Below are 24,733 nucleotides of genomic sequence, written 5' to 3'. Positions count from 1 at the left end.
TAATCTTAACAAACTGAATTCCTATCAGGAGTGGGGTTTGCTCCGACGCTTCCTCGAGAGTCGTCTCTTTTCTGTCTCTCCCTTAGCCCACAGGGAGTCAGTTGTGTCTCTCGCACTCTTTCAGGGTCCACTCTCCATCGGCCCATGGCGGACGCTCTCGTTCTCCCCCGGGAGTCTCGGTCCCTCCCTCATCAACTGCCCCCTCCCCGCTCCGCCCCTTCCCTCCGTGTCGCATTTCTCCTCTCCCCTCTCCGCCCCCTCCCCTGCCCGCCGTGTTATTTGTTTATTTTACCCGCCGTGTCTCTGCTGCTTCCCCCTGTCCTGTCTCTCCTCCTCTCTCTCTCTATACCCTCCCCCTCCTCCCCACCACTCCCATCAAGTCCCTCTGGCCCTTCCCTCCTCCCCGGACCCCTCCTCCCCTGCCCCCTCCACCCTTTCTTGTTCTGTCAGGAAGTGAAACGTATTGTAAAGTCGGCAGCTACCCAAGAAGCCACGTCCTAAATGCAATGTTGATGTCTTGCACAACGTGCAGTGTGGTTGTGTGAGAACGGTCAGACAAGATGAAATGAGGGTTCAAAGCCAGTAATGTGGGATAACTGAAGGCCTGTCTATCTCTTGACAGTGGCCAGTCTGGTTTCAACCCTCACAGACTTAAGGCCTATCTCTTGACAGAGGCCAGTCTCTCTTTAACCCTCACAGACTGAAGTCCTATCTCTTGACAGAGGCCAGTTTCTCTTTAACCCTCACAGACGGAAGTCCTATCTCTTGACAGAGGCCATTCTCGCTTAAACCCTCACATTAAGTCCACTCTATCGGCAGAGGTCAGTTTGGTTTTAATCTTAACAAACTGAATTCCTATCAGGAGTGGGGTTTGCTCCGACGCTTCCTCGAGAGTCGTCTCTTTTCTGTCTCTCCCTTAGCCCACAGGGAGTCAGTTGTGTCTCTCGCACTCTTTCAGGGTCCACTCTCCATCGGCCCATGGCGGACGCTCTCGTTCTCCCCCGGGAGTCTCGGTCCCTCCCTCATCAACCTACACCAGTCTCACCCGCAGGGAAGCGGTTGTAGTTTTGTCTCTCTCTGAGAGCTGTTTCGGTCTCTCAGGGAGTGCACGCCTGTCTCCCCGCCGGCAGGCCCTCGCCTCCCGCGCGGTCTCTGCCTGCCTCTCCCTTTTTGCCCCTTCCTGTAATTTCTTTCCGTCCCTCTCCCGCCGCCCGCCCATGTGCCTCTGCCTCCTACAACCCTGTGACGGGGAATGGACATATCAATTGGTTAACCTCACTAATGCATGCCCAGCATGCATGCAAGTGGTGAACGTTTGCGCCTGTGCCAAGGACAGCACATTGCTTGTTTTAAACCACAAGCCTTTTGGTTACGCCATGTATGTTCTTGTTATTTGTTAAGGAGACAAATATAAACCACCACTGAACTTAAGCACTCAAATCACGGCAGCTGTAATGTTACTATGCCACTTAAATACTTTATAACAAACTTCAAGGAGTGCAACCAAAATACGCAACCGGCATTGTAAGTTAATATACAAAATAAAAACAATTGGAAAAACACCCTCAACCCCTCACCCTCACTCACTCACCCTCAACCCCTCACCCTCAACCCCTCACTCACCCTCACTCAACCACCCTAAACCTCCCTCACCCTCACTCAACCACCCTAAACCTCCCTCACCCTCACTCAACCACCCTAAACCTCACTCACCCTCACTCACCCTCACTCACCCTCACTCACCCTCAACCCCTCACCCTCAACCCCTCACCCTCAACCCCTCACCCTCAACCCCTCACCCTCAACCCCTCACTCACTCACCCTCACTCACTCACCCTCACTCACTCACCCTCACTCACTCACCCTCAACCCCTCACCCTCAACCCCTCACCCTCACTCACCCTCACTCACTCACCCTCAACCCCTCACCCTCACTCACCCTCACTCACTCACCCTCAACACCTCACCCTCACTCACCCTCACTCACCCTCACTCACCCTCACTCACCCTCACTCACCCTCACTCACCCTCAACCCCTCACCCTCACTCACCCTCACTCACCCTCAACCCCTCACTCACTCACCCTCAACCCCTCACCCTCACCCACCCTCACTCACCCTCAACCCCTCACCCTCACCCACCCTCACTCACCCTCAACACCTCACCCTCACTCACCCTCACTCACCCTCACTCACCCTCAACCCCTCACCCTCACTCACCCTCAATCCCTCACCCTCACTCACCCTCAATCCCTCACCCTCACTCACCCTCAATCCCTCACCCTCACTCACCCTCAATCCCTCACCCTCACTCACCCTCAATCCCTCACCCTCACTCACCCTCAATCCCTCACCCTCACTCACCCTCACCCTCACTCACCCTCAACCCCTCACCCTCACTCACCCTCACTCACCCTCACTCACCCTCACTCACCCTCACTCACCCTCACTCACTCACCCTCACTCACTCACCCTCACTCACTCACCCTCACTCACTCACTCACCCTCACTCACTCACCCTCACTCACTCACCCTCACTCACTCACTCACCCTCACTCACTCACCCTCACTCACTCACCCTCACTCACTCACCCTCACTCACTCACCCTCACTCACTCACCCTCACTCACTCACCCTCACTCACTCACCCTCACTCACTCACCCTCACTCACCCTCACTCACCCTCACTCACCCTCACTCACCCTCACTCACCCTCACTCACCCTCACTCACCCTCACTCACCCTCACTCACCCTCACTCACCCTCACCCTCACTCACCCTCACTCACCCTCACTCACCCTCAACCCCTCACTCACCCTCAACCCCTCACTCACCCTCAACCCCTCACCCACCCTCAACCCCTCACCCTCACTCACCCTCAACCCCTCACCCTCAACCCCTCACTCACCCTCACTCACCCTCAACCCCTCAGCCTCACCCTCACCCTCACTCACCCTCAACCCCTCACCCTCACTCACCCTCACTCACCCTCAACCTCATGCTAAAGATTTACAAAAAAAACCATTAACAATTCTAAAAGCACTAACTCTAATGCTGCGAGACCTATTGCATTTCTAATGCTTGTTGTGATGATGCCTTAGGCTGCGCCAGAAGTGATTTGTTGTGGAGCATTTAGAGTGCAGTTATTAGCTGCAATACTACGTCACACGGGGACAAGTGACTCCTATTATTATGATGTAGTCTGTTAACAACATTATTACACTGCAAGCTGACCTTGCTGCATTGCTATGTTGTAACCAGGGTAAGCCAGACAGATTGCTGCTTATCAGAACTCGCATTAAGTATCTGTGACGTGGAATGCGGCCTTGTCGTGATGCGTTCAGGCTGCACTCTTATGACGGCATCATTCGCAGGTGCATTGGGGCTCTGCCGCGGGAGGGGAGGTGGCTGGCAGGGATGGTGGCTGGGGTCAGTCCAGTTAGGTGCGCAACTGGTCAGGGCCTCCGCGTGCCGGCAGGGGTGGTGGCACGTTGGGGGAGGAGGGGTGCAGATGAAACGCTTTCGGCTGGCAGCTGTGGCGTTTCCCAGTAGATGGTGTGGCGCCGCTGTTCAATTGGTGCTGGGCAGTGTTTGTTGCCCCAGCCGGTGATTTGCAGTGTCTGGGGGCACCATGGTGCCCGTGGCAGATGCACGGTGGGATGCAGGTGAGGGGGAGCGGGGACGTAGTGCCGTCGGATGGGCAAGGTGATGGGGCAGGGTTGTCGGTTCTCCCACTCAATGAGATGTGGCACTACATCAAAACCAATCCCACGTCTGGGCGACACTGGAGTGGAGCAGTGAGGAGTACCGCGGCCAGCCTATGCAAAGAAGCTGCGGCTTTGTGTGATATAGCGCTGTGCTTGTGTTGATAGGGTTCAGAGATTGTATAGCGATGAGAAGATGCCATGCCTAACAATAGCCGCAAAGCGCGCCCTATGGTAACACAAGCACATCCCTCTTCAGAAGAGGATTGGCAGCAGTGAGAGGCAGTATTCTCCCGCACCGCTGGCTCCATGCTGCTACAGAACCCAAGCTCGTGCAGCTGCACGCCTCTTGTTTAGAAATCTGTTTACACGTGCCGCTCTGAAGCCCTGAAAACCATAACTAATGCCCCCTAACCCTAACTAATAAACCTTACATCAAATGTTTACATACTGCAGCGCAGAGGCGTGCAAATCCAGTGGTGCGCGCTCACCACATAGGAGCGGGGGCAAAGGCACGCCCATTCCAACCGGTGGCCAGCACGCGCGCTGCTGTGTGTGCTGGCCACTGGTGGGAATGGGCGGCGCAAAGGCGGGACATGCACCCGCCTTTGCCCATTCGTGTGCATTTTTTTTTTTTTTTTAAACGCCGCAAAAGCCAATTACAGACGGGGAAAGCAAACCCACACGCTTCGGGTAGCTTTCTGAAGCCCTTTCAAGAAGTCTCGCGTTGCGCGAGCAATGCTGCGCACTGCAACGCTAGGCACGAGACCTAAAAAAAGTACTTCTCATAAAAACTTGACAGGCTCAAGTGTGCAGCAATAACTATTTGACCTGCAGGAAAGGCTTGGTCAACCTTTAAATTCATTTGTGAATTATAAGAATTATATATCAAAGACGTAGATTTACAATATTAACCTGAAAAATGTTACAGCTGTACCAACAATTTGGTTTGTGAGCCGATTCATGAACCAAACATTGCGTAAACATTTAAGCTGACTGGTTGAAATGCTAACCACCCCAAACATTATCCATTTAAAGGTTCTTTCTTAACCTTACAAAAAAAAAATCCATATTTTCCCCTTCGAATTGCAGTTAATGGCGAGGAAACAAAACCGCAAATTTGGAAATACACTTAAAGAAAACAAGCATTTGCAATGTACTAGGTCTCAAGGGCAGTGTCCTTGAAGTGGCGCGGTGCTCAGTTTTAAACTTAAGCATTTGCAATGCATTCGGTCTAGAATTTACACGAGTTTAAGCTGGACATTGTAAATGACAATGCCTATCATTTTTGTTTTTTAAAACATAAATAAAAGGCATTGTCATTTACAATGCCAATAGCTTAAACTCGCGTAAATTCTAGACCTAATGCATTGCAAATGCTTGTTAGGTTTAAAACTGAGCGCCGCGCCACTTCAAGGACACTGCCCTTGGTTTCTTCTTTTTTTTTACTTTAACACTGAGCACGGTGTCCTTGAAGCGGGCGCTGTGCTCAGTTTTACAGTAAAAAAACTAAAACAAACGGAGCGCGATGTCCCTGAAGCGGGCACCGCGCTCATTATGAAAATTAAAAAATAAGTAAACAAACAGAGCATGGTGTCCTATAAGTGGGCGTCGCGCTCAACATTAAAGTTAAATATAAATTAATAAATAAATAAACAGAGCTGTGTCCCTAAAGCGGGTGCAGCGCTCAGGATACAAATACATAGCATCCGCCATTGTCCCCATAAGTGTCCATAAACAAAATAGAGCCGACCACCTAGATAAAGCAGACTGTAACGAGCCAAGTAAAAGATCCAGTCTTTATGGGTGGTAACAAATGGAGACAAGGCGGTAACAAGGAGGGACTAACAAGCCTCATAATGAATCGGAAGCCAGCATTTAACAAGGACAATGACACCAGCCAATGAGAAGTATGAGCGGAGAGTGGGCGAGGCTTACACATCATACTCTACTACTGCATGCCTCGCAGAACGAGCAGTGCATGCGCTCTGCCGCTAGGCTCGACCTAAAAAGAAAAGGCTACCTCTGTGTGCAAAAAGCATTTGAGGACCTGCTAAGGACAAATAAGACCCATAAATAGACAGACTGATGTTTTCCCTCCGATTTGCCTTCTTGTTTCAGCCGCTAGCACACCAAGCAGCTGAATCATCTTTTAGCCGCCTCATCCTTCTACAGTCAACACGTTTGTGGAGGTGGATGCCTCATCCTTCTACAGTCAATATGATTGTGTAGGTGTATGAAAAGTGGGTAGCTGACAACTCACATCCCTGGGATATCAACAAAAGGCTCTCACAAGACTGAACCTCAGTGGGATTGTGTGAGGCAGGATGACAATGGCGCAACCTCCTAGGAGGCTTCTGACTTCACAATCAGAAAGGTCACCCTGACACTTGTAAAAACAGTCAAGTTGGCAGCTGCAACCTCCATGTATTTGTTGACAGTATAAATACAGCTTTGTCTCTATGTGTATTTGTTACAGGGACATCGACCCATGGCAATGGGACTGCAGCCTTACAACTACAGTTAATTGCTATGAGTAGATGTGCTGCTAGTTGAAGGAATTACAGGGATCTTCATTTGCATGTTGGATAACATTGCTGCTGACTTTACAAACTGCATTAGCATATGATTCATAGACATCACTGAGCTTACAGATGGTCAGTAAACCATTCCGGTAAAGACCAATCTAAAAAGGGGTCATTTTTATACTCTTCTCACAGAGATCACGGTGCACACCGTAAATTTGACATTATGAAGGCATTTTAAAAGATGTTTTAGGTAAGTAATGTCATGTGTGCAAGTTTATTTTATCACCAACCACGTAAGTGGATTTGGCCAATACGTACATTTTAAAGGATATTATCAAAACAGTATACAAATGAAGAGATTGTACTTACCGATATATAGATAATTGTTTGATTGAAAGTGCTATGGAGTTTGGTTACAAAACTGTAGACTACTTTTAGACGGTCATAATTTCTCTTCAATTTGAGGTATTCGGGAAAGCTCGACAGGCTTATTTGTATCCAAATAATTTATATTCATTAAATGCAAGAAGCACATTCTTCGAGTATGCAGTGGCCTTAGGAGATAAACACCTATAGTCCTGCCATACTTCATTTCGGTTGTTCAGCAAGCAGGGGGCCAAGCTGAGTATGCAACTCGGAATAAGTGCAGCCACATTGAATTAAATAACACGTATTTTGCTAATGCGCGACTTATTACGAGACGACACTGAAAGGGGTATATAGGTGGAGAGAAACAGACAAGAGCATACTTAAGATTTAAAATACTTGAAGGAACCTATAATTCGTTATATACATGCATTGTGGGCTAAGTGGAAATAACGGTTACTCGCAAGGTGGTGAGACAACACGAAGCATGTCGGACATAGTAACAACTCTGCAAAGGCATCGGCTTAATATCACAAGCTCCATGACAAGCTGCTCAGCGTCCAGCATAAACTCTCAGGCTGCAGGCGTTACCACTAATTCCCTGGAAAGACGAGGACGCACATACAACCTTCATGTTAAAGAGAGGAGGGCAGGAGGGGGTAGCTAAGCTTCAGTGGATACACCTGCCGTCTCAACCAAGCAGGCTGCACACAGACCTACAGGCAGCGTACACCATGAGAAGACAGTCCCTGGCGAGGCACCCTTCCCATTCCGAGGACTGGACTAGTAGGAGAATGGCAGACAGGTCGGCGTCTGCGACAGGCAGGACTGAAGGAGAGCCCGCAACATGCCAAGCTGAGGTGGACTCGTTCCCAGCCCTGCGTGGCTTATAGAGGCGCCTGGTCGTCTATGCAGAGCCCTGTGGCCCAGCCGGCCCCTGCTGCGAAACCCTATAGAGGACACGCATGGAGAGCGGCACCAGCAGAGGAGAGACCAGCACCTACCTTCCATCATGATGGCAGAATCGCATTCCTCAGTATCCACGAAACCTTAAAAACCAGCGCAAAATCACGGCCTCCACGCCCTCTTTGCCGGTGGAGGAAGCCGCTCGTGCTAAGGCGGAGGAGAGGCCATGATCGGATGCCGCTGCTCCGCCGCTCGCTCGCATCACCTCCAGGAGCAGGCGGAAGGATGCTGAGAGGAGGCGGGGGAGAGGGAGCAGGCAGCCCTCGCCTAGCTCACACGCCCGAAGCTGCCGGCGCGCACGGCCGGCATAGACACGGAGGAAGGACTCACCCCCGCTAGAGCAGCAGGTGCACGACGATGATGTGTTGTAATTGTAGAAACTACTGTCCACACAGTCTCTGTAAATGCGCCAAACCAGAACTTTTAAAATATTTTTAGTCGACTCTCTCGGAATCTAGTACATTTAGTTTTGCTACCCAGTATGATTTTCGTTTTGCCACAATAACTCAAAAAACCTTAGTGCAGCTCTTCGCATAGTTCGAAGCTGCAAAATAATAATCAGTCGTTCTAGTACTACATTGTAAAAGATTGTTTGTATTATTTCCCCCTTCCCTTCATGGTAACGACAATATACATACATTGAAGATGGCCGTCTTTTTGTCTTCATAAATGAGGACCTCTTTGACACCCGTTACCTTGTTTCTAACGGAGTAACCAATCTCTATAGCATGCTGTCTGGTCACGTGAACAGTTGGGATCAACCTGTGTCTCTGCCTGACAATACCCTAGAGGCATCGTGTATGGGGACCCCAGCCCCCAGTTTTCATAGGATTATCTCATCCCGAACGAAACACCATCGTGACGTATTTCCGCGCAGTGTAATCGCATTGTTGAAACCAAGTGACCAAGATTAATCACTCACCGAGAGATGAAAGCGTGGCTGATCAGATCATTTTTTTTATATCGCAATAGATATCGAGCAGTATTGAATATCTATGGAAAGCTGGCGGACGGGACCATCCTTCGAATCTCTTTATCTTTTTTGCAGGTAGGCTCTCGTTTTGCGAAAGTCCTTCAGATGGAAATCTACAGTTTGAATACATTTTTATGTGCATTTTTGATTTGTTTATTTCTCAATTCCACCTCCTTCCAGTTGCACAGCAATTTTTACTACCTTTAAATTTCACTCCTCTTATATATCTTTTATTTTGATATCTCTCATGTTCTTACCTTTTGCTGTTCTTTACTTTATCACTTGCACAATCCTTCTCATTTCAATAATATCTTTTTTGCATACTTTGATTTACGTCAGGGTTAGTTGCATATTACTCATGCATATTACTCATGTAACATTCCATTTCTTTTGTATGCCCATGGTTGTCAAATATCTCATGTGTATACCACATGGGTGACACATCTTTTACTTGATTTTTTTAACTTACCAAACTTGGATATTATAGTAATAGGCATATTACAAGATATGTTGATTCACAATAGAGTGTTTAGCAACACTACTGGTTTACATAAGAGTGATTGGGAAGAAAAATATAAGAAGGATGATATTTTGATATTGATATTTTGTTAAATGTCAAAAACAAGATCACAAATGGGCGGTCTAACGAGTGCAAACTCAATGTGGAGTTAAGCTCATTTTGGGAGGTGCGTGACGAATTGGGTTTAGATGGTGAATTTATTTGTAGAGGAGAAAAAATTGTACCGCCTAAAGGCATGCGAGAAAAGATTGTCTTGATTAATCATTGTTGTATTGCCTTATTATGTCTCTTTAAGTGCTCGTGAGGTTAGAACTATAGAATGTTAGGTCATGTATTGTTCTAGTTTTGTAGTCAGTTAGTGAGCTGCCTGAAGACTGCATGCATCTTTTCCCTGGCTCTCACCTGTTGCAATTATTTAATTGGACTTGAACCAATAAAGGTATTTTGTTAAGATGAAACGAGGTAGACTGCAGGAGGTTTCAAAGCATTTATTGCAGAGAGAAGAAACTGGCATCCAAGACCCTCGACGATCCGACAGGAACTGCCAAAGGTCGAGTCTTGTAAGCCTCACATTCTAGATCAGAGAACACAGGCCATTCTACAATGAGGTAAGAAGAAAGGGCACGAGGACATACAGGTGAGTATAGAAAAGGACTACATAACACATCCTCTTCCCTCTTGAAAGAAATAGATGAAAAACACATTAAAGCTCAGAAGATAATAAACAGAACTTACTTCTATGAAGTAATATAATCTTGCAAGTAAGAAGGTGGTCTGCGGACCCTGCCGAGCAAGTCAGCCGAACCCACAGGTTCCTCAAACCCCAAACTCACTGGTGGAACCCCAGGGGAAGAACAAGAACCAGAATCCTGAGGAACAACCTCTTGTGGAGCAACAGCAAGTGGAGAAGAACAAGAACCAGAATAACCACTCATCTCCCTCCCCACAACATCATTGTTTTTATCAGGAATGAACAAAGCACCTGAATATTCATCATCAGAAAAGGAATCCTCACAAGGACCCTCCTTAATCTAATCACCCTTTCTCTGGTAAAGCGCAATCCTACGCAAATTCCACCTGTGACCACCCTCAACCACCACATAATGTTTAGCCACTTTGATAATACGGCAAGGAGCAGAGAATTTACTCAAACCAGCTTTAACCCTGCCAGATTTAATCTTAATCCAATCACCAACCTGAAACTTTGAAACAAAGAAGTTTTCAGGAGAAGAACATTAAGGATCGGATTGTTCATTCGAGATATGAAAAGAAAATTTCTGGTTCAGGATTAAGTCAGAGATCACTTTTGAACAACCTCCCAGTACGGGGGACTGTCAAGTGTTCATCTTGTAAATCCTGTTCTAGTATCTTGAGTGGTGAAGATTTTTCTCACAATGGATTTTCCACTAAAGCTTATGACATTTGGAACTGTAAAACTATGAATACTGTTTACTTTATCCTTTGCCCATGTGGCTTAGGTTATGTGGGCGAGACCTCCAGAGCCATCCAGGTTCGCCTTACTGAACATAGGTCTGCAGTCAGGACAGGGAAATTGACAGCTCCATTGGTAAAACATTTTGTGGAAAAAAACATAAACCGGATGAATTTCGATGGCGCATTCTGGAAAAAATTAGAACAGCTGATAACAAAGGGGGTTGCGCTATCCGAAAGAAAAAAGAAGTATATTGGATTTTTGTTCTGGACACATTTAAACGGGGATTAAATAGTGAAATCCCTTGGGAAAATGCGATATTTCAGTCATGTTGCATTTCTCCCTGTTGAGGTATTCTGTAATCTGTATTCCATCACTGAGTTTAGGCTTTTATAATGGCAGTGAATAATGGGTCTATAACTATTATTTGCACTATTAGTCTAAGCTTGAGAATCAGTATAGAAAACTATTTTAATTCAATCAAGGTTCTTATTTTTAATTAAATCTAGGTTCTAATTTCGTAGGTTATTGCATTTAAAATCGAACCTTCTGCCTACTTTAATGGTGCCTACACCTTTAATATTCCTCGGTCGTTCAATCACGTGATGTTTGACCTGCCCCCGTGTTACATTTAAGATCGCGTTATTACCGACTCCGTTGATAAGTCTTTTAATCGTCGGAAGACGCGAACAGCCATCTTTTGCTGCCACGTCCTCGTTAACACACATGCGGCTTAAATTAGGTAAGCGGGAGTTAGTGTTTTGTTTGTGATCCGGTTCGTAGTCCATTTCGACATATTATTTGTGTCGTTGCCATGTTAGTTAACGGGTTAGGCTTTATTGGTTTTAGAACTAAGTGTTTTACTTGGTTCCATTTGTTTTCCTAGACTCGCATTACCGAGCAGTATGCCGTTATTTATCATTATACCGCTGGATGTTTTTAAAGATTGCAACACTTATCTTCAGTTACAACGTCTCGCTTTTATTGGTGAGTTTCCTTGAGCGTCACCTCAAGTATGTATTAGACTATTTGCAAAAGAGTAGAATAAGATTGAATCTCTTTCTTTATTGACTTTTCGGGTATTATGTCTGCTGTATTTATTTGTAATTTCAGACTCTCACATTTTGGGGTCATTTAACCGCCTCAACTTTAATTAAGGAACACAACGATTTCAAAACAATTCAACTATCTGAATGAATACATTTGGGATCTGCGATTTAAGCACACAAAGAGATATTTGCTCCCTTCGTGTGCTGTTCCTTGGTAAGCGTGACTATCTATCAGGCGTCAAGTTCTAAAAATGTATTTCTTTTTCCTGTTTAAACCATAAGGTTCTTATCCTAATACTTTTGGATACAGTTGTTTATTTTAGAGCTTACACCTATGCCATCTTGAACCCCCCATTATCAAATATTGATTGACTGAAGTTGTTCCTAGGAAACCTTTTGGACACCCCAGTTAAGACGTATTATTTTATTAATCCGGTAAGCAGACCTTACCTTTTACGTAAGTGCACACAATAATAATGTTAGCATTAAGGGATATTCTACTCTTTTATATCTACAGAACCTCAAGAGATATTTTATCAAAAACATTGTTAGTCCTCAATTTGATCACAGTGAAAACCAGCATTGTAAATTTATGACAGCTCTCTAGAAAGGTGAGCATAAGGGTGATTCCTTTTTTGCCAGTTTAAAATTGCCGCATTTATAAGCGGGAATTTATAACTCTAGTGCCCTATAATGACTATTGTTGTCTTCATTGAAGTGACAGCATCGTCCTTTGTTGGGATTGCCTACATGTGAAATATCAGGATCATATGACTACTCAGATATTATACTGTTCACAATATGCTACTCATGTTTTCTATTTATGAAATTAGGATTTGGTTGCTTTGTATTTAGATGTACTGATATGTTGGACTGTATATACGACTTATATGAAATGTATGTTTTTATATTGTATATATAGATTTTATCCCAATGATGTATATTGATTATTTTTATTTTTTATTTTTATTGTATATTTCAGAATACCTTTTGTCTCCTGAAGAAGGCGTTCTTTTAACGCCGAAACGCGAGTCGAGTATATTTATAGCCCTCCCTTTATTAATTCACATGTTTTTTTTTTATTGATTGGTCATTATTTACTGTACATTTTTAATTCAACATTGTATGCATTGGTGATGATTATGTAATAGATGATCTGCTATTTTAATATGTAATAAATAATAACTTCTACTGCTAGTTTTTTATACATGTCCTTTTTTTGCAACCTTGTCCCTTTCCACTGTTATATTGTTGCCTAGGAATTTATACATACAATTGTTTTCAGGAGAACAGCCATCAGAAGCAACCCAATCTTTAAGCCAAGAAGGAACCAATTTAGAACCAGGTACCCGGCCTCTCATGCTGACAAAAGGGGAAACATGAGTAACACTATGTTCAGTGGACCGATAGGCCCACAACATATCATCAATCAGCTGAACGGGAGACTGCCTGTTAGCAACAGCTAATTGTAAGGTACCCTTGACCAATCTATTGGCCCTCTCAACAATGCCATTACCCATAGGGTTGTACAAAGAAGTGCATGAGTGTTTAACACCCCAACGCTCAAGAAAACAGCGCATCTCACCAGACGTCAATTGTGTCCCATTGTCCGTCAACAAAGAATGAGGAACACCCTCTTCAAAGAAAATTTTCTCCAAGACATTAATAGTGGACGAGGTGGTAATTTCCCTGACAAATTTGACAATAAGCCAATGAGAATGCACATCCACAATGACGACAGCAAAGCGGAAATCCAAAGTGAGGTCTGACATAGGTCCAATGAAATGTAGACAAATGAGATACCAGGGTTTACCAGGATCAGGGATATGACCAAAATTCTTTTGAGCACCAACTCTTAATCTTTTTTCACTATCTTTGCATAACAAACACTCTGCAACCCAACCACGGATTTGGTCGTCCATAGCAGGCCACCAGAAGTCTTGTTTGACTCTTTTTATAGTCATGCCCTGACCAAGATGCCTCTCATGAGCGATGTTGAAAATTTGAAAACGCAAACCAGAAGGAGGGACAAACCTCTCACCACGCACAATTACCTCCTGACCACACACCGAGAGCTCATCGAGTAGCTTCCAAAACGGCCTTAGAGGGATAGAAACCAAACTTTCCCGAACAGCACCATTCCTGATCAGAACAATAACTTGTTTTAGAACTTTGTCATTTTGCATCTCATTAACCCATTGCTCCATAGAAAAGGTACTGACAGTAGTCTCACTGATCTCATTCACACAGGCAACCGCTTCGTCAGAAGAAAGTTTATCCACCAAAGCTTTATCGACAACCTCCCAATCCAAAGACAATCTGGATAAACAATCAGCCTGCAAATTCCTCCATCCTTGAATAAAAACCACATCATAAGAAAATTCCTGTAACCTAGCTGCAAACCGAGCTAAACAGGCAGATCCTTTGCCCGCACCACCAGCTGATAGAATCTTCATTAAGGGTTTATGGTCTGTTTTCAAAAAAAAGTGTAATCCCCACAGATACACTCTAAAGTGTTCAGTACCCCATGCAGCCGCCAGAGCGTCTTTCTCGATGACTGACTAATTCCTTTCAGTTTGTGTCAAAGTCCTTGAAGCGTATGCAATAGTTCTCTCCATCCCCTTTTGAACTTGAGAGAGCACCGTACCCAAACCTGTAAGACTAGCATCAACAGTCAAAATAGTTTTGCAGTTAGAAGTGAAATAAGCTAAAATCCCAGCATGACAAATCTTTTCCTTTATACTTGAAAACGTTAATTGTTGTTCCTTAGCCCAACAAAATTTAGCACCTTTGCGCAACAAACATCTCAAAGGTTCCACAACATCAGCAAAGGATCTCACAAATTTTGAATATTATTCGACTAAACCTAAGGAAGAGCGCAATTGCTCCTTGTCCTTTGGATGAGGAGCGTCTCTAATAGCCAACAACAAATCATGCTTGGGAGTAAAACCCCCACTAGAAACAGTGTAACCGAGATATTCGATTTTTTCAGTCAAAAACTTGCACTTATCCTTGTTGACTGTTATACCAATGTGCTCCAAATTCCAAAGTACTTGTTTCAACACAACATTATGTTCTTCCACAGTTAAACCTGAAATTAAGACCTCATCTTGAAAGAATATGACACCTTTGATGTCTTTAAACAACCCACTCATCATCCTCTGAAAAACACTTGCCACCGAGGCTAAGCAACACGGCATGCAAGTGAATTGAAAAGTGCCTTCAGAGGTGATGAACGCTGTAAGTGCTTTTTTAAGAAGGATGGAGCTTGATTTGATGGTATGCACTCCTTAAGTCGATTTTTGAGAAAAATTTGGCATTGCCAATTGATTGCAATAATTCGTTAATATTGGGCAAAGGAAAAGTATACATTACAATATCTCTATTAAGAGATCTTAAATCAATGCAAAATCTCAAACGGCCATCCACCTTAAGGGTCAAAACAACCGTAGAAATCCATGTTGATGCTTCAATAGGTTCGATCACACCAGACTTCAGAAGGTCATTTAACAAATCCTTGAGTTTACCTCTAACAGCGAAAGGAACTCTTCTGAGTTTGTGTTGAATAGGACATGCATTGGACTTAAGAATGATTTTATGCATATATCCCTTTACACAACCTAATCTTTCTTCAAAAACCCTGTGGGCATTTTGGAGAATCTGATCAAGTTGAATATCTTCATCAACTACCATAATTTGGTTAGGTGCTCTCGGATTGTTAATGATATTTAGGTCAAAGTGGTGCATCCACCCAAGAATGGGAGGACCATCCGTGGATACATACACTTTGCCTTCAACACACCTAGAACCAAATTTTATGAGACCTTTCATGAAGCCAAGAATGTCAATAGATTGGCCCTGATAATTTACAGGATTAATATCCTTGATAGACAAGATAATATCATGCCACAATGAGTTAAAAATAGATTCAGGTATAATAGTGAACATAGAACCAGAATCTACCATCAGGGACACATCCTTGCCACACACATTAAAGTTGGCAGAAGGTCTAATAAGTCTCCAAGAGTCAACTTAAGAGACCAAACTGAGATCCAAATCTTCACCCAGAGCTAGAATCCTTTTGTTCATATGAAGTTCCTGAACAACATTAACTTTCGATTTAGACTTCTCAGATGTCTCTGAACTCTTGCACATACGACAATAATGGCCCTTACGACCACACTTGTTGCAATTCTGGTCTAAAGCATAACATTTTTTTAAATCTGAGGAATGAAACTGACTACCACAATGAGAACATTCCTTGTTTCTAGGTTTGACAACATTCCCCGAAAAACTCCCCACTCTTCTTTTAGCAACTACATTAACTTCACAGTCATCTTCAACACTGGTGTTAGCAATTTCATTAGATGACCTGTCTTTTTTGCTTATTTCCTTAATACAAATTTGTGATTCCTCAATGACTTTGGCTAAGTCTATGGCTTCTTTAAGTGTGGGGTTCTTGGCAGCCCAAAGTCTCTCCTGGATCTTTTTATTCTTGCATTGTACAACCAGCTGGTCACGAATTAACTCTTCACACATGTTCCCAAACCTACATTTCACAGAAAGTTCTCTCAATCTGGAAATAAAATCATCAATACTTTCGTTCTCAAGTTGAGGTTGGGTATAAAATGTATACCTAGCCATGACTACATTAACTTATTTGGCAAAACGAACCTCTAATCTCTTAATAGCCTCAAAATATTCATTGTCCATAGGTTGACCATTGGGACCCACAGCAACAGGAAGATATTTGAATATACGTTGACCCTGACTCCCCAAAGCGCTCAAGAGAATTGCCTTTTTCCTAGCGGAAAAAAAATTACCTCCATCCAAGGCTACAATATAATTTTCTAACATACCTAACCAATCTTCCCAAATAATTTTAGGTGGACCAGGAGTTGGAAGAAACAAAGGAGGCATAATAACATTAGAATTTGACTCAGCCATTGTGAAATGAAAGAGAAAGAAAAACAAGCATTGGAAATGCAATAGGTCTCGCATTAGAAAAGTTGGAGCTATTGGTCTTGTAAATGATAAATATTTTATTTATTTGTTGGTTTTTAAAATAGCTAAATTGATAGCTTTGTCATTTACAACGCCAATAGTTATAACTTTCGCGAACGTGACACCTATAGCATTTGGAATGCAACATGTTTTGTATTTACGTGACATAGATGGCAGCTCTGGTCGTTAGGCCACATCTCTAGAGAGCAGGAGAGTGCAGCAGGTGTGAGAGGGTGAGTGGGTGTGTGAGGGTGAGGGTGTGGGTGTGTGAGGGTGTTTGAGGGTGTGTGAGGGTGAGTGAGGGTGTGTGAGGTGGTGAGGGTGAGGGTTAGGGGGTGTGAGGGTGAGGGTGACAGAGTGTGTGTGAGGGTGAGGGGATGAGGGTAAGGGTGTGTGAGGGAGAGGGGGTGATGGTGAGAGGGTGCGAGGGTGAGGGTGTGTGAGGGTGAGAGGGTGTGAGGCTGAGTGAGGGTGAGAGGGGTGTGAGGGTGAGTGAGGGCGTGTGAGGATGAGGGGGTGAGGATGTGAAGGCGCGTTTGGCAGTGTATGTTTTAACGCTCGGAATATGATAATTAAACGGACTGCCAGCAGTCTGTGTGACAGGTAGCCATACTCCTACACCATTTTTCTTTGTTTGGCATTCCTCTGCGCATGTCTGCCTGCACGTGACCCACTAGGACAAAACAAATCTTTCAAACCAATGTACAATACAACACAATACCAGCAGGTACAGCCTGGATAGGTTAACATTTCAGTTAGGTTATTGGAGTGCAGGTTTCACTGAAAGCAGTAGGGCGAGGTAGGTGATATGGAATTCTAGATTAAGCCCCTTGCAAGTCATACTGTCATACACAAGCGTGCATTAGTTAAGCATTGCTACCTGTCTCTTTAAGCTGGTCTGTCATTCCCTGTAGCCTGAAAGTCATATGATGCATTTGTTGTCATGACAACAAGCCCTGCTTACTTAGCTATGCCGAGTAAAATCCATCGCAAGAAGCCAGCTTGTTAAACCTCACCATAGCAAATGGAAACGTTGAAAATGCGGTTTTAAAACAAATACTTCAAAATTCCATTTGTGAGGATATACGGGCTAGGTCATAAAAAAATAAAGACGGCACCATTTTGATTGCATAAATGCAAATGTGCTGTATTGTACTACTGCAGGTACCACTGTGAGTGTCTGCTGATGTTGCCGACATCGATCAGTCTATTTTCTGATAACGTTTAGAGTACTACACAAGCACGCATCCTTAACGCACATGGACACGTTTCTAGTCCACGAGCATCCACGCGGACCCCGAGAAGCGCCACTGTGTCTGGTTAAAAGGAAAAAAACGTAAGGATGGCATCTGTCTAAAAGAACTAATGTCTACAGTTCCACAAGGCCGGCTGTTCATTGCTGAAGCGCCCGCGAGGGAGCAGGCCAGCGCCAGCACGCGCGCGAGGACCTGTGAGGACATGTTCGCCATTGGCTGCGCTCGCACCTGAATGCCCTGTAGTACTACCGGTGTCAATGCCGCGCGCTCCCCGAGGGAGTGTCGGAGCTCTTCACGCATGGAAGGCGGACTACTCAAGCGCACGCATTATCTAATGCAGCGCGAATTATTAAATAATGCGTAGCCTTCCTCAAGGAGGTTTGTTATTTAAATGAAGCAATATATTAATATTCACTACAGCGAAAGGAATAACATAACATTCAATACTTACACAGTAGCAACCAGACAACACATGCACAAAAGATACAAACACATTTCCAAACAGAAACAAGCAGTGGGCCGGAAAGTGAAGGGTGCGGGGCGTCGGAGAACCTCGAGGAGGGAAGGCAGATAAGGGGAGGGGGGAGGGGGGAGGAGAAATGCGACACGGCGGGCAGGGGAGGGGGCGGAGCGGGGAGAGGGAACAGACGGAGGGAAGCCAGATAAGGGGAGGGGGAGGAGAAATGCGACACGGCGGGCAGGGGAGGGGGCGGAGCGGAGCGGGGGCCTGGAGTGCGAGGGGTTTTAACATATGGCTGGGGAGTTGCAAAGACCGTAAGACGGCGGGCAGGGGAGGGGGCGGAGCGGCGAGAGGGGAGAGGTGGGACACGGCAGGCAGGGGAGGAGAGTAGGAGGAGGAGGGGGGAGGAGAGTAGGGGAGGCACGGCCTAGCGGCCGTGCAATCAAGAAGTGAGGGGGCGGAGCTGGGGGAGGCAGTGAGAGAGAGAGTAGGCAAGGCAGGCGGCTGGGGGCATGTGCACGCGCTTTTAAGCTCAATGCGCATGCGCATTGAGCTTAAATTTCTCGTGCACTGCAAGGAATCGCCACGATTCCTTGCAAGTTGGTTAAAGAGTGGATAAGCCCCCATAGTCTCGCAAGCTCGATGCGCATGCGCATCGACAGGCGAGACCTAAAAAACAGGTGTGCAAATCACCGTGAAAGTGTTGCACGAGGGTAATATTCAAACTACACTGCAAAGCGTCTTTGTGTTGAATAAAAAAAAAAAAAAGTCAGAGAAGAGCCAAAGTGAAAACTGCAAAGCGTCACTGAGTTAGTAGGAAAAACTAAAATCTCGAAGAAATAACAAGTTCAGGCTAAAGGTGTGCAGATCACCGTGTAAGTGCTGCACAGGATAACCAAAAACAAAAAGAATACCTTGTAATTTGAAGCCAAAAACAGGAGAGCTGGAAGAGTTTCAAACGTGACGGGGAAACAGCTCCGAAACTCGAGGGAAACTGACAAACCAATCCAAAATGTCCGCACGTAACGTGTGATGACACACGCACGAGTACGTAAGCAAAGCACGCAAACACTGCGCTGTGCGTTTCACGCTGAAGGAAAGCGTTCCAGCAGCGTAGGAGTTGATGACGTGGGACAGCAACGGTTGGCTTGCGCTCGAGCGTATAAGCTTAAACAGCAGATCTCTCGGCAAAGATTCCCATAGGCGAATAAAATGAGAAAAGTACCTCATGTAAAAGAAAAGGAGATCAAAGCCAAACCAGAGCTGGAGTAAACTCTAAACCAGAAACGGAAACATCAACGAAGGCTGGAAACCAGGCGTGCAGCACAGGGACACCGAAATTCTCTCTCTCACTCCAGGATGCGTTGAGGAAAACCAAGCGTCGACAAAAATGTTAAGATGAAACGATGTAGACTGCAGGAGGTTTCAAGGCATTTATTGTAACATATTTTAAATATACTGCTGTGATTCATCGTGATTCATCTACTACAAATTGGCGACGAGGAAAACCAATACTGCCTTAAAGGAAATTCGGATCGTACTGCAAATCAGCACCGTTACCGGATAAAGGGAATACAGAGTTTTTACTGGAAAAACTTCAAAGAAGTTCGTGAGTGATTCATTTTTAATTTTAACGTGAAGGAACCTCTGGCAGCAAACTGGTGAGTCTTACCGTTTTTGTTGAAGTTGTTAAGTGGCCGTTGAATTGACTGCCTCCGGCTGCATTTTTCGAGCAGCGGCGGCATTCAGAGATAGCTGAGCGCGAAGCGGGTGGCGCGGTGTTCTCCACTACGGGTAACCAGGCATGCGCAGACAGTAGCGCACTGACGTCTGGAAAGCGGATTGACGTCAGCACGCGAGGTCACGCAACGTGACCTTTCGTGGCGGTCATTTTGATTGATTTACACGCCGATCACCGCAGAATGCTCACTTATATCAGATGCATGGACCCATCGAAATTTAAAGCTACGATTGATTTTGAAAAATTGTTTTCAAGGAATATTTATGCTCTATAAGCAACAGGTGAGCTTGTCATGGAAATGTTTATTTTTTTATTGTGGAAACCTTGATTCAAGGACACAATTTACAAAGTTGTGTTGTGTATGGATGAAGGTGATTGCACTGTAAGTGTAAACAGAGACATGGCACAACAAAACTTTTCAATTAATTCTCCTGAACCATTCTGGGTTACTGGTGCACAACCCAATATCAAATGGGTTGAGTGGAAGGAGTATTTTATCCATACTAATATAATAAAGAGAGAGCCCAAACCTTTGAGGCGGGTAATCTCAGGAACCACAGCACCAATCACAACACCCAATATAGCATTGTAAACAGCAGTTGCAGCAGAAGGACATAGGCTATGCAGACGCCCACCATATACATTTAAAAGGTAAAAGAACAGTGCCAGCAAAGTAGTCCCTTGTGGGCGTGTCTGCGTTGTGCTGTGGGCGTGTGCTGGGGGGGGGCGTGTGGTACGTTCCGCCCTTCATGCCATGTCTCATATTGTGTGCTAAACCCACCCTGCTCCCTTTAAATACCCCTGCACCCCATAATCATAACCCACCCTTACTCATTAAAATACCCCAACACCCTTAAACACTAACCCATCTTAACCCTATAAATATACCCTGTACCCCAAAACCCAAACTTATCCCTAAAAATTAAAAATACCCCTGTACCCCAAAACCCAAACTAGCCCTGAACCCTATAAATACCCCTGTCCCTAAAAACTCAAACCTACCCCTGAACCCTAAAAATACCTCTGTATCCCAAAACCCAAACTTAGCCCTGAACCCAAAAAATACCCCTGTACCCCAAAACCCAAACCTACCCCTGAACCCTAAAATACCCCTGTACCCCAAACCCCAAACCTAGCCCTGATTCCTAAAAATAGCCCTATACCCCGAAACCCAAACCTACCCCTGAACCCTAAAATACCCCTGTACCCCAAAACCCAAATCTAGCCCTGAACCCTAAAAATACCCCTGTACCCAAAAACCCAAACCTAGCTCTGAACCCTTAAAATACCCCTGTACCCCAACACCCAAACCTACCCCTGAACCCTAAAAATACCCCTATATCCCAAAACCCAAACCTAGCCCTGAACCCTAAAAATACCCCTGTACACCAAAACCCATACCTTTCCCTAAACCCTAAAACTACCCATATACCCCATAACCCAAACTATATCTGAACCCTTAAAATATCCAAACACCCCAAAACATATACCTCAGTACCCCAAAACATATACCCCTATACCCATACTTACCTTATCCAAACATTAAAAAAAACATGCTTTTACCATTCATGCATTTACAATGAATTTCGTTGTAAATGTATGCGTGGTAAAAGCATAAAAAATGTAATGCCATGCGTTATAATGGCATTGCGGAGTCATGGTACTTTCGTAATGAAAGCATGCGGAGTGTTGGTATGTGGAAAGAAAGTTGCGGAATAATGGGTGTTTACCCTCCCTTGGTAAGTACATTGGTGGCACGGCGGCCCACATCTCCAGCAACATACTTCTCACCACCCATTTGAAAAATGCACAGGTCTCTCTCATTGATGGCCAGCACCGACGTACACTTTTAGACACACCACCTGCCACAAGTTCTAGAATTGCGAACTTTAGAGCTGGGGAGCTACGTTCGAATATCGGCATCAGCTCAACATCCTGTGATTCCAGGCAAATCGCTTTGTCTCCCAGTGCCTACCACAAAGGAATGTGTTCTTCTGTAATGGAAATTGTACTCATACCATGTTGTCGAGTTCGCGCTATATAATATTGCAAAGAAAAATAAAGTAGGGAAACTCGAGTTTACACACTACTGAACGCGCACTCTTAAGTGCATCAGCAGTGCACTGTGTATCGGAGCGTTTCACAGGCCTGTCACAGATAAGAAATGCTAACAAAACGAAATCCCACAAATCAATATACTACTGGCCGGCAGCAATTCATACCTGGACAACGTCGGGAAGGGATGCTAGTAAATTATATAGAGGCATTGGATGAAGCTAAGAAGATGAAAGCTGAACAGAAAAAAATTATTTTGTTTACGACCTTTGGGTTTAAAAACGTATTCAAGGATGAGTAAATGTGCTGATCCAGATTTAGACGAGTTTGAAAATATGATTAAAGATATGGACAATACTGACTGCATTGTTGTTGCACCCGACAGTTTATCAGTCTTTCATTCGCGGCCGGCCCAGTTGGGTTGTAGGCGGCTTGCTGTGTTAAAATTGCATCGTGTGACACCTGCATTGCCGCTGGCAACAACTGTACTGTCTTAGTTCGGCCCCTGCTTCCAGAGCATTGGTCGGTATATTTGCTTTCAATAAAAAGATTTAATACTAAAGATATGGACAAGTATTTTGTGCCAAAGGTATGTATTGGTGTTATTAGACACAAATTCTTTCAAAGGAAACAGACCAAGGAAGAGACAGTTGATGAGTGGATTGATGATTTAATAAAACTAGCCATTGACTGTAAGTTTGGTGGATTACATGATGATCTTATTCGTGATCAATTGGTTATGCATAACAACAATTCCACACTAGAGGATCGTCTGTGGGTAAACAGAGACGCACCATTAGATGACGTTGTAGCTATAATGAGAAAATCAGAGATGTCTGGTAGGTGCGCTACAGTTGTTAATGAAGCAGACAAGGATGCAACTAAAACACCTGGAACTATATGCAGAATTCAGGGTCCAGTGAGGAATTATCATCAACAGCAACAAGGGAGATGGATGAATCAACAGACAAAGAATCAGAATAAAGATAGGAAAATAGAAGAAAGAAGATGTTATAGGTGTGATAGCAGGGAACATTTGGCTTTCTGTAAAACGTGGCCAGCACTGAAGAAGAAATGTGGCATATGTGGACTTATGGGTCATTTTAGTAAAATGTGCTGCAGACGTAGTAATGTAAAGTATATTTGGGATGAGGAAGATGGCGAGGTGGAAGATGATATGGTAGATGTTGGTGTGTGACGAATGTGAGAGGGAGTTATGTTATAAATATTTCAGAAAGTTCCCCGAAAGGCAAGCTTATATGCGAAATATCTTTGGGGGGAGTTATTGTAAGTGTTTATGCGGAATCCAGATCCACATACACCATTGTATATGATGAGACCTGGAAACGAAAATTTGTAGGTAAGATTGGGAAACAGTTGAATACGTCTGATATTAGCCCTATTAGCTATACTGGGGAAAAAATTGACATGCTGGGCTACAGGTGGCTTACCTTTTTATTCAAAGGTAGATCCACTAGAGGGAAGTTGTATGTGGCAAAGGTTGGACCGTCTGTCCTGGGATTGGTTGATAAGAAGAATTTAAACATTATTTTGGACCCCAATAGTGAAAAAAAAGTTTTGATTATGGATGAAAGCAGTAAGCTGGGTGAAGTGCTATGTAAGACTTTTCCAAAAGTTTTTAGTGAACGGTTAGGAGCACTAAGAGATTTTGAGAACAAAATTATACTAAAAGCTAATGCAGAACCCGAGGTACACAAGGCAAGACCGATTCCCATGCTGATCAGAGAGGAGGTTAAGAAAAAGATTCAAGGGTTATTATGTAAAGGAGTAATTGAGGAAATTAAAACATCGGAATGGATTTCTCCGATTGTGGTGGCCCGTAAACCCAACGGAAAAATTTGTTTGTGCATTGATTTGCGCCACCTGAATAATAACATTGTAATTGAAAAGTTTCCCCTGCCAAAAATTAACGAAATGGTGCCTTCATTGAGAGGGGCCACGTGGTTTTCCACAATTGATCTCTCTTCTGGGTATCATCAGGTGGAGGTAGAACCGGGGTCTAGGAAACTTTCGGCTTTTTATAACACCTTTTGGCTATTACCAATTCAGGCGCATGCCTTTTGGGCTGGCATCAGCCGCAGCTGTCTTCCAGCGCCTTATGCATAGACTTTTTGGTGATATGGATATGGTTTCTTTCTTCCAGGATGACATTTTGGTTGCAGAGGCTGATAAAATGAATCATGATTCTAAATTAAAACAGGTGTTGGAAACTTTACAATCAGCAGGATTGACAGTAGAATTATCTAAATGTATATTTGGTCAAAGAAGTGTATCATATTTGGGCCACATTATTAGTGAGGAGGGTGTCAGACCTAAACCTACGTTGGTGGAAAATATTGTAAAATCCCCTGCACCTACTACAAAGGAAGAAGTGAGAGCATTTCTTGGCATGGCTGAGTATTGCACAAAGTTTATAAAGAATTTTGCTTCAAAAGTTCACAACATTCGTGCCCTACTAAAGAAAAATACAAAGTTTGAATGGACTAAAGTATATGAGGAGGAGTTTACAATGATCAACGTTGATTTACAAAATGTAAATGCATTGGCAAGTTTTGACCCTAATGTAGATTGCTTGTTAACAACTGATGCGAGTGATAAAGGCCTGGGAGCGGTGTTATCACAAAAAGGGTTAGATCGAAAGGAAAGAATAATTTTGTTT

General features: G+C 44.3%; 1 protein-coding gene across 5 annotated transcripts in view; it reads right to left on the bottom strand.

The window, feature by feature from the left end:
* SGIP1 (SH3GL interacting endocytic adaptor 1) overlaps positions 1 to 7,878 on the bottom strand; it is a 1,273,000-nt gene extending 1,265,122 nt beyond the window's left edge. For 4 of the 5 annotated variants that reach the window (XM_086953766.1, XM_086953786.1, XM_086953772.1 and 1 more), the window contains exon 1: positions 7,602 to 7,878. In XM_086953766.1, the coding sequence (XP_086809892.1) occupies positions 7,602 to 7,611 (10 nt within the window). In that variant the 5' untranslated portion in view covers positions 7,612 to 7,878. The remainder of the gene's footprint in view (positions 1 to 7,601) is intronic. The other variant, XM_086953779.1, reaches the window with a different exon arrangement.
* Positions 7,879 to 24,733: the final 16,855 nt, after the last annotated feature.

The sequence above is a fragment of the Lissotriton vulgaris genome, chromosome 1_1 (genome assembly GCF_964263255.1).
Source record: "Lissotriton vulgaris chromosome 1_1, aLisVul1.2, whole genome shotgun sequence".
Taxonomy (NCBI): Eukaryota; Metazoa; Chordata; class Amphibia; order Caudata; family Salamandridae; genus Lissotriton; species Lissotriton vulgaris.
Note: the sequence above shows the minus strand (reverse complement) of the source record. Positions and strands in the feature narration are given on the sequence as shown.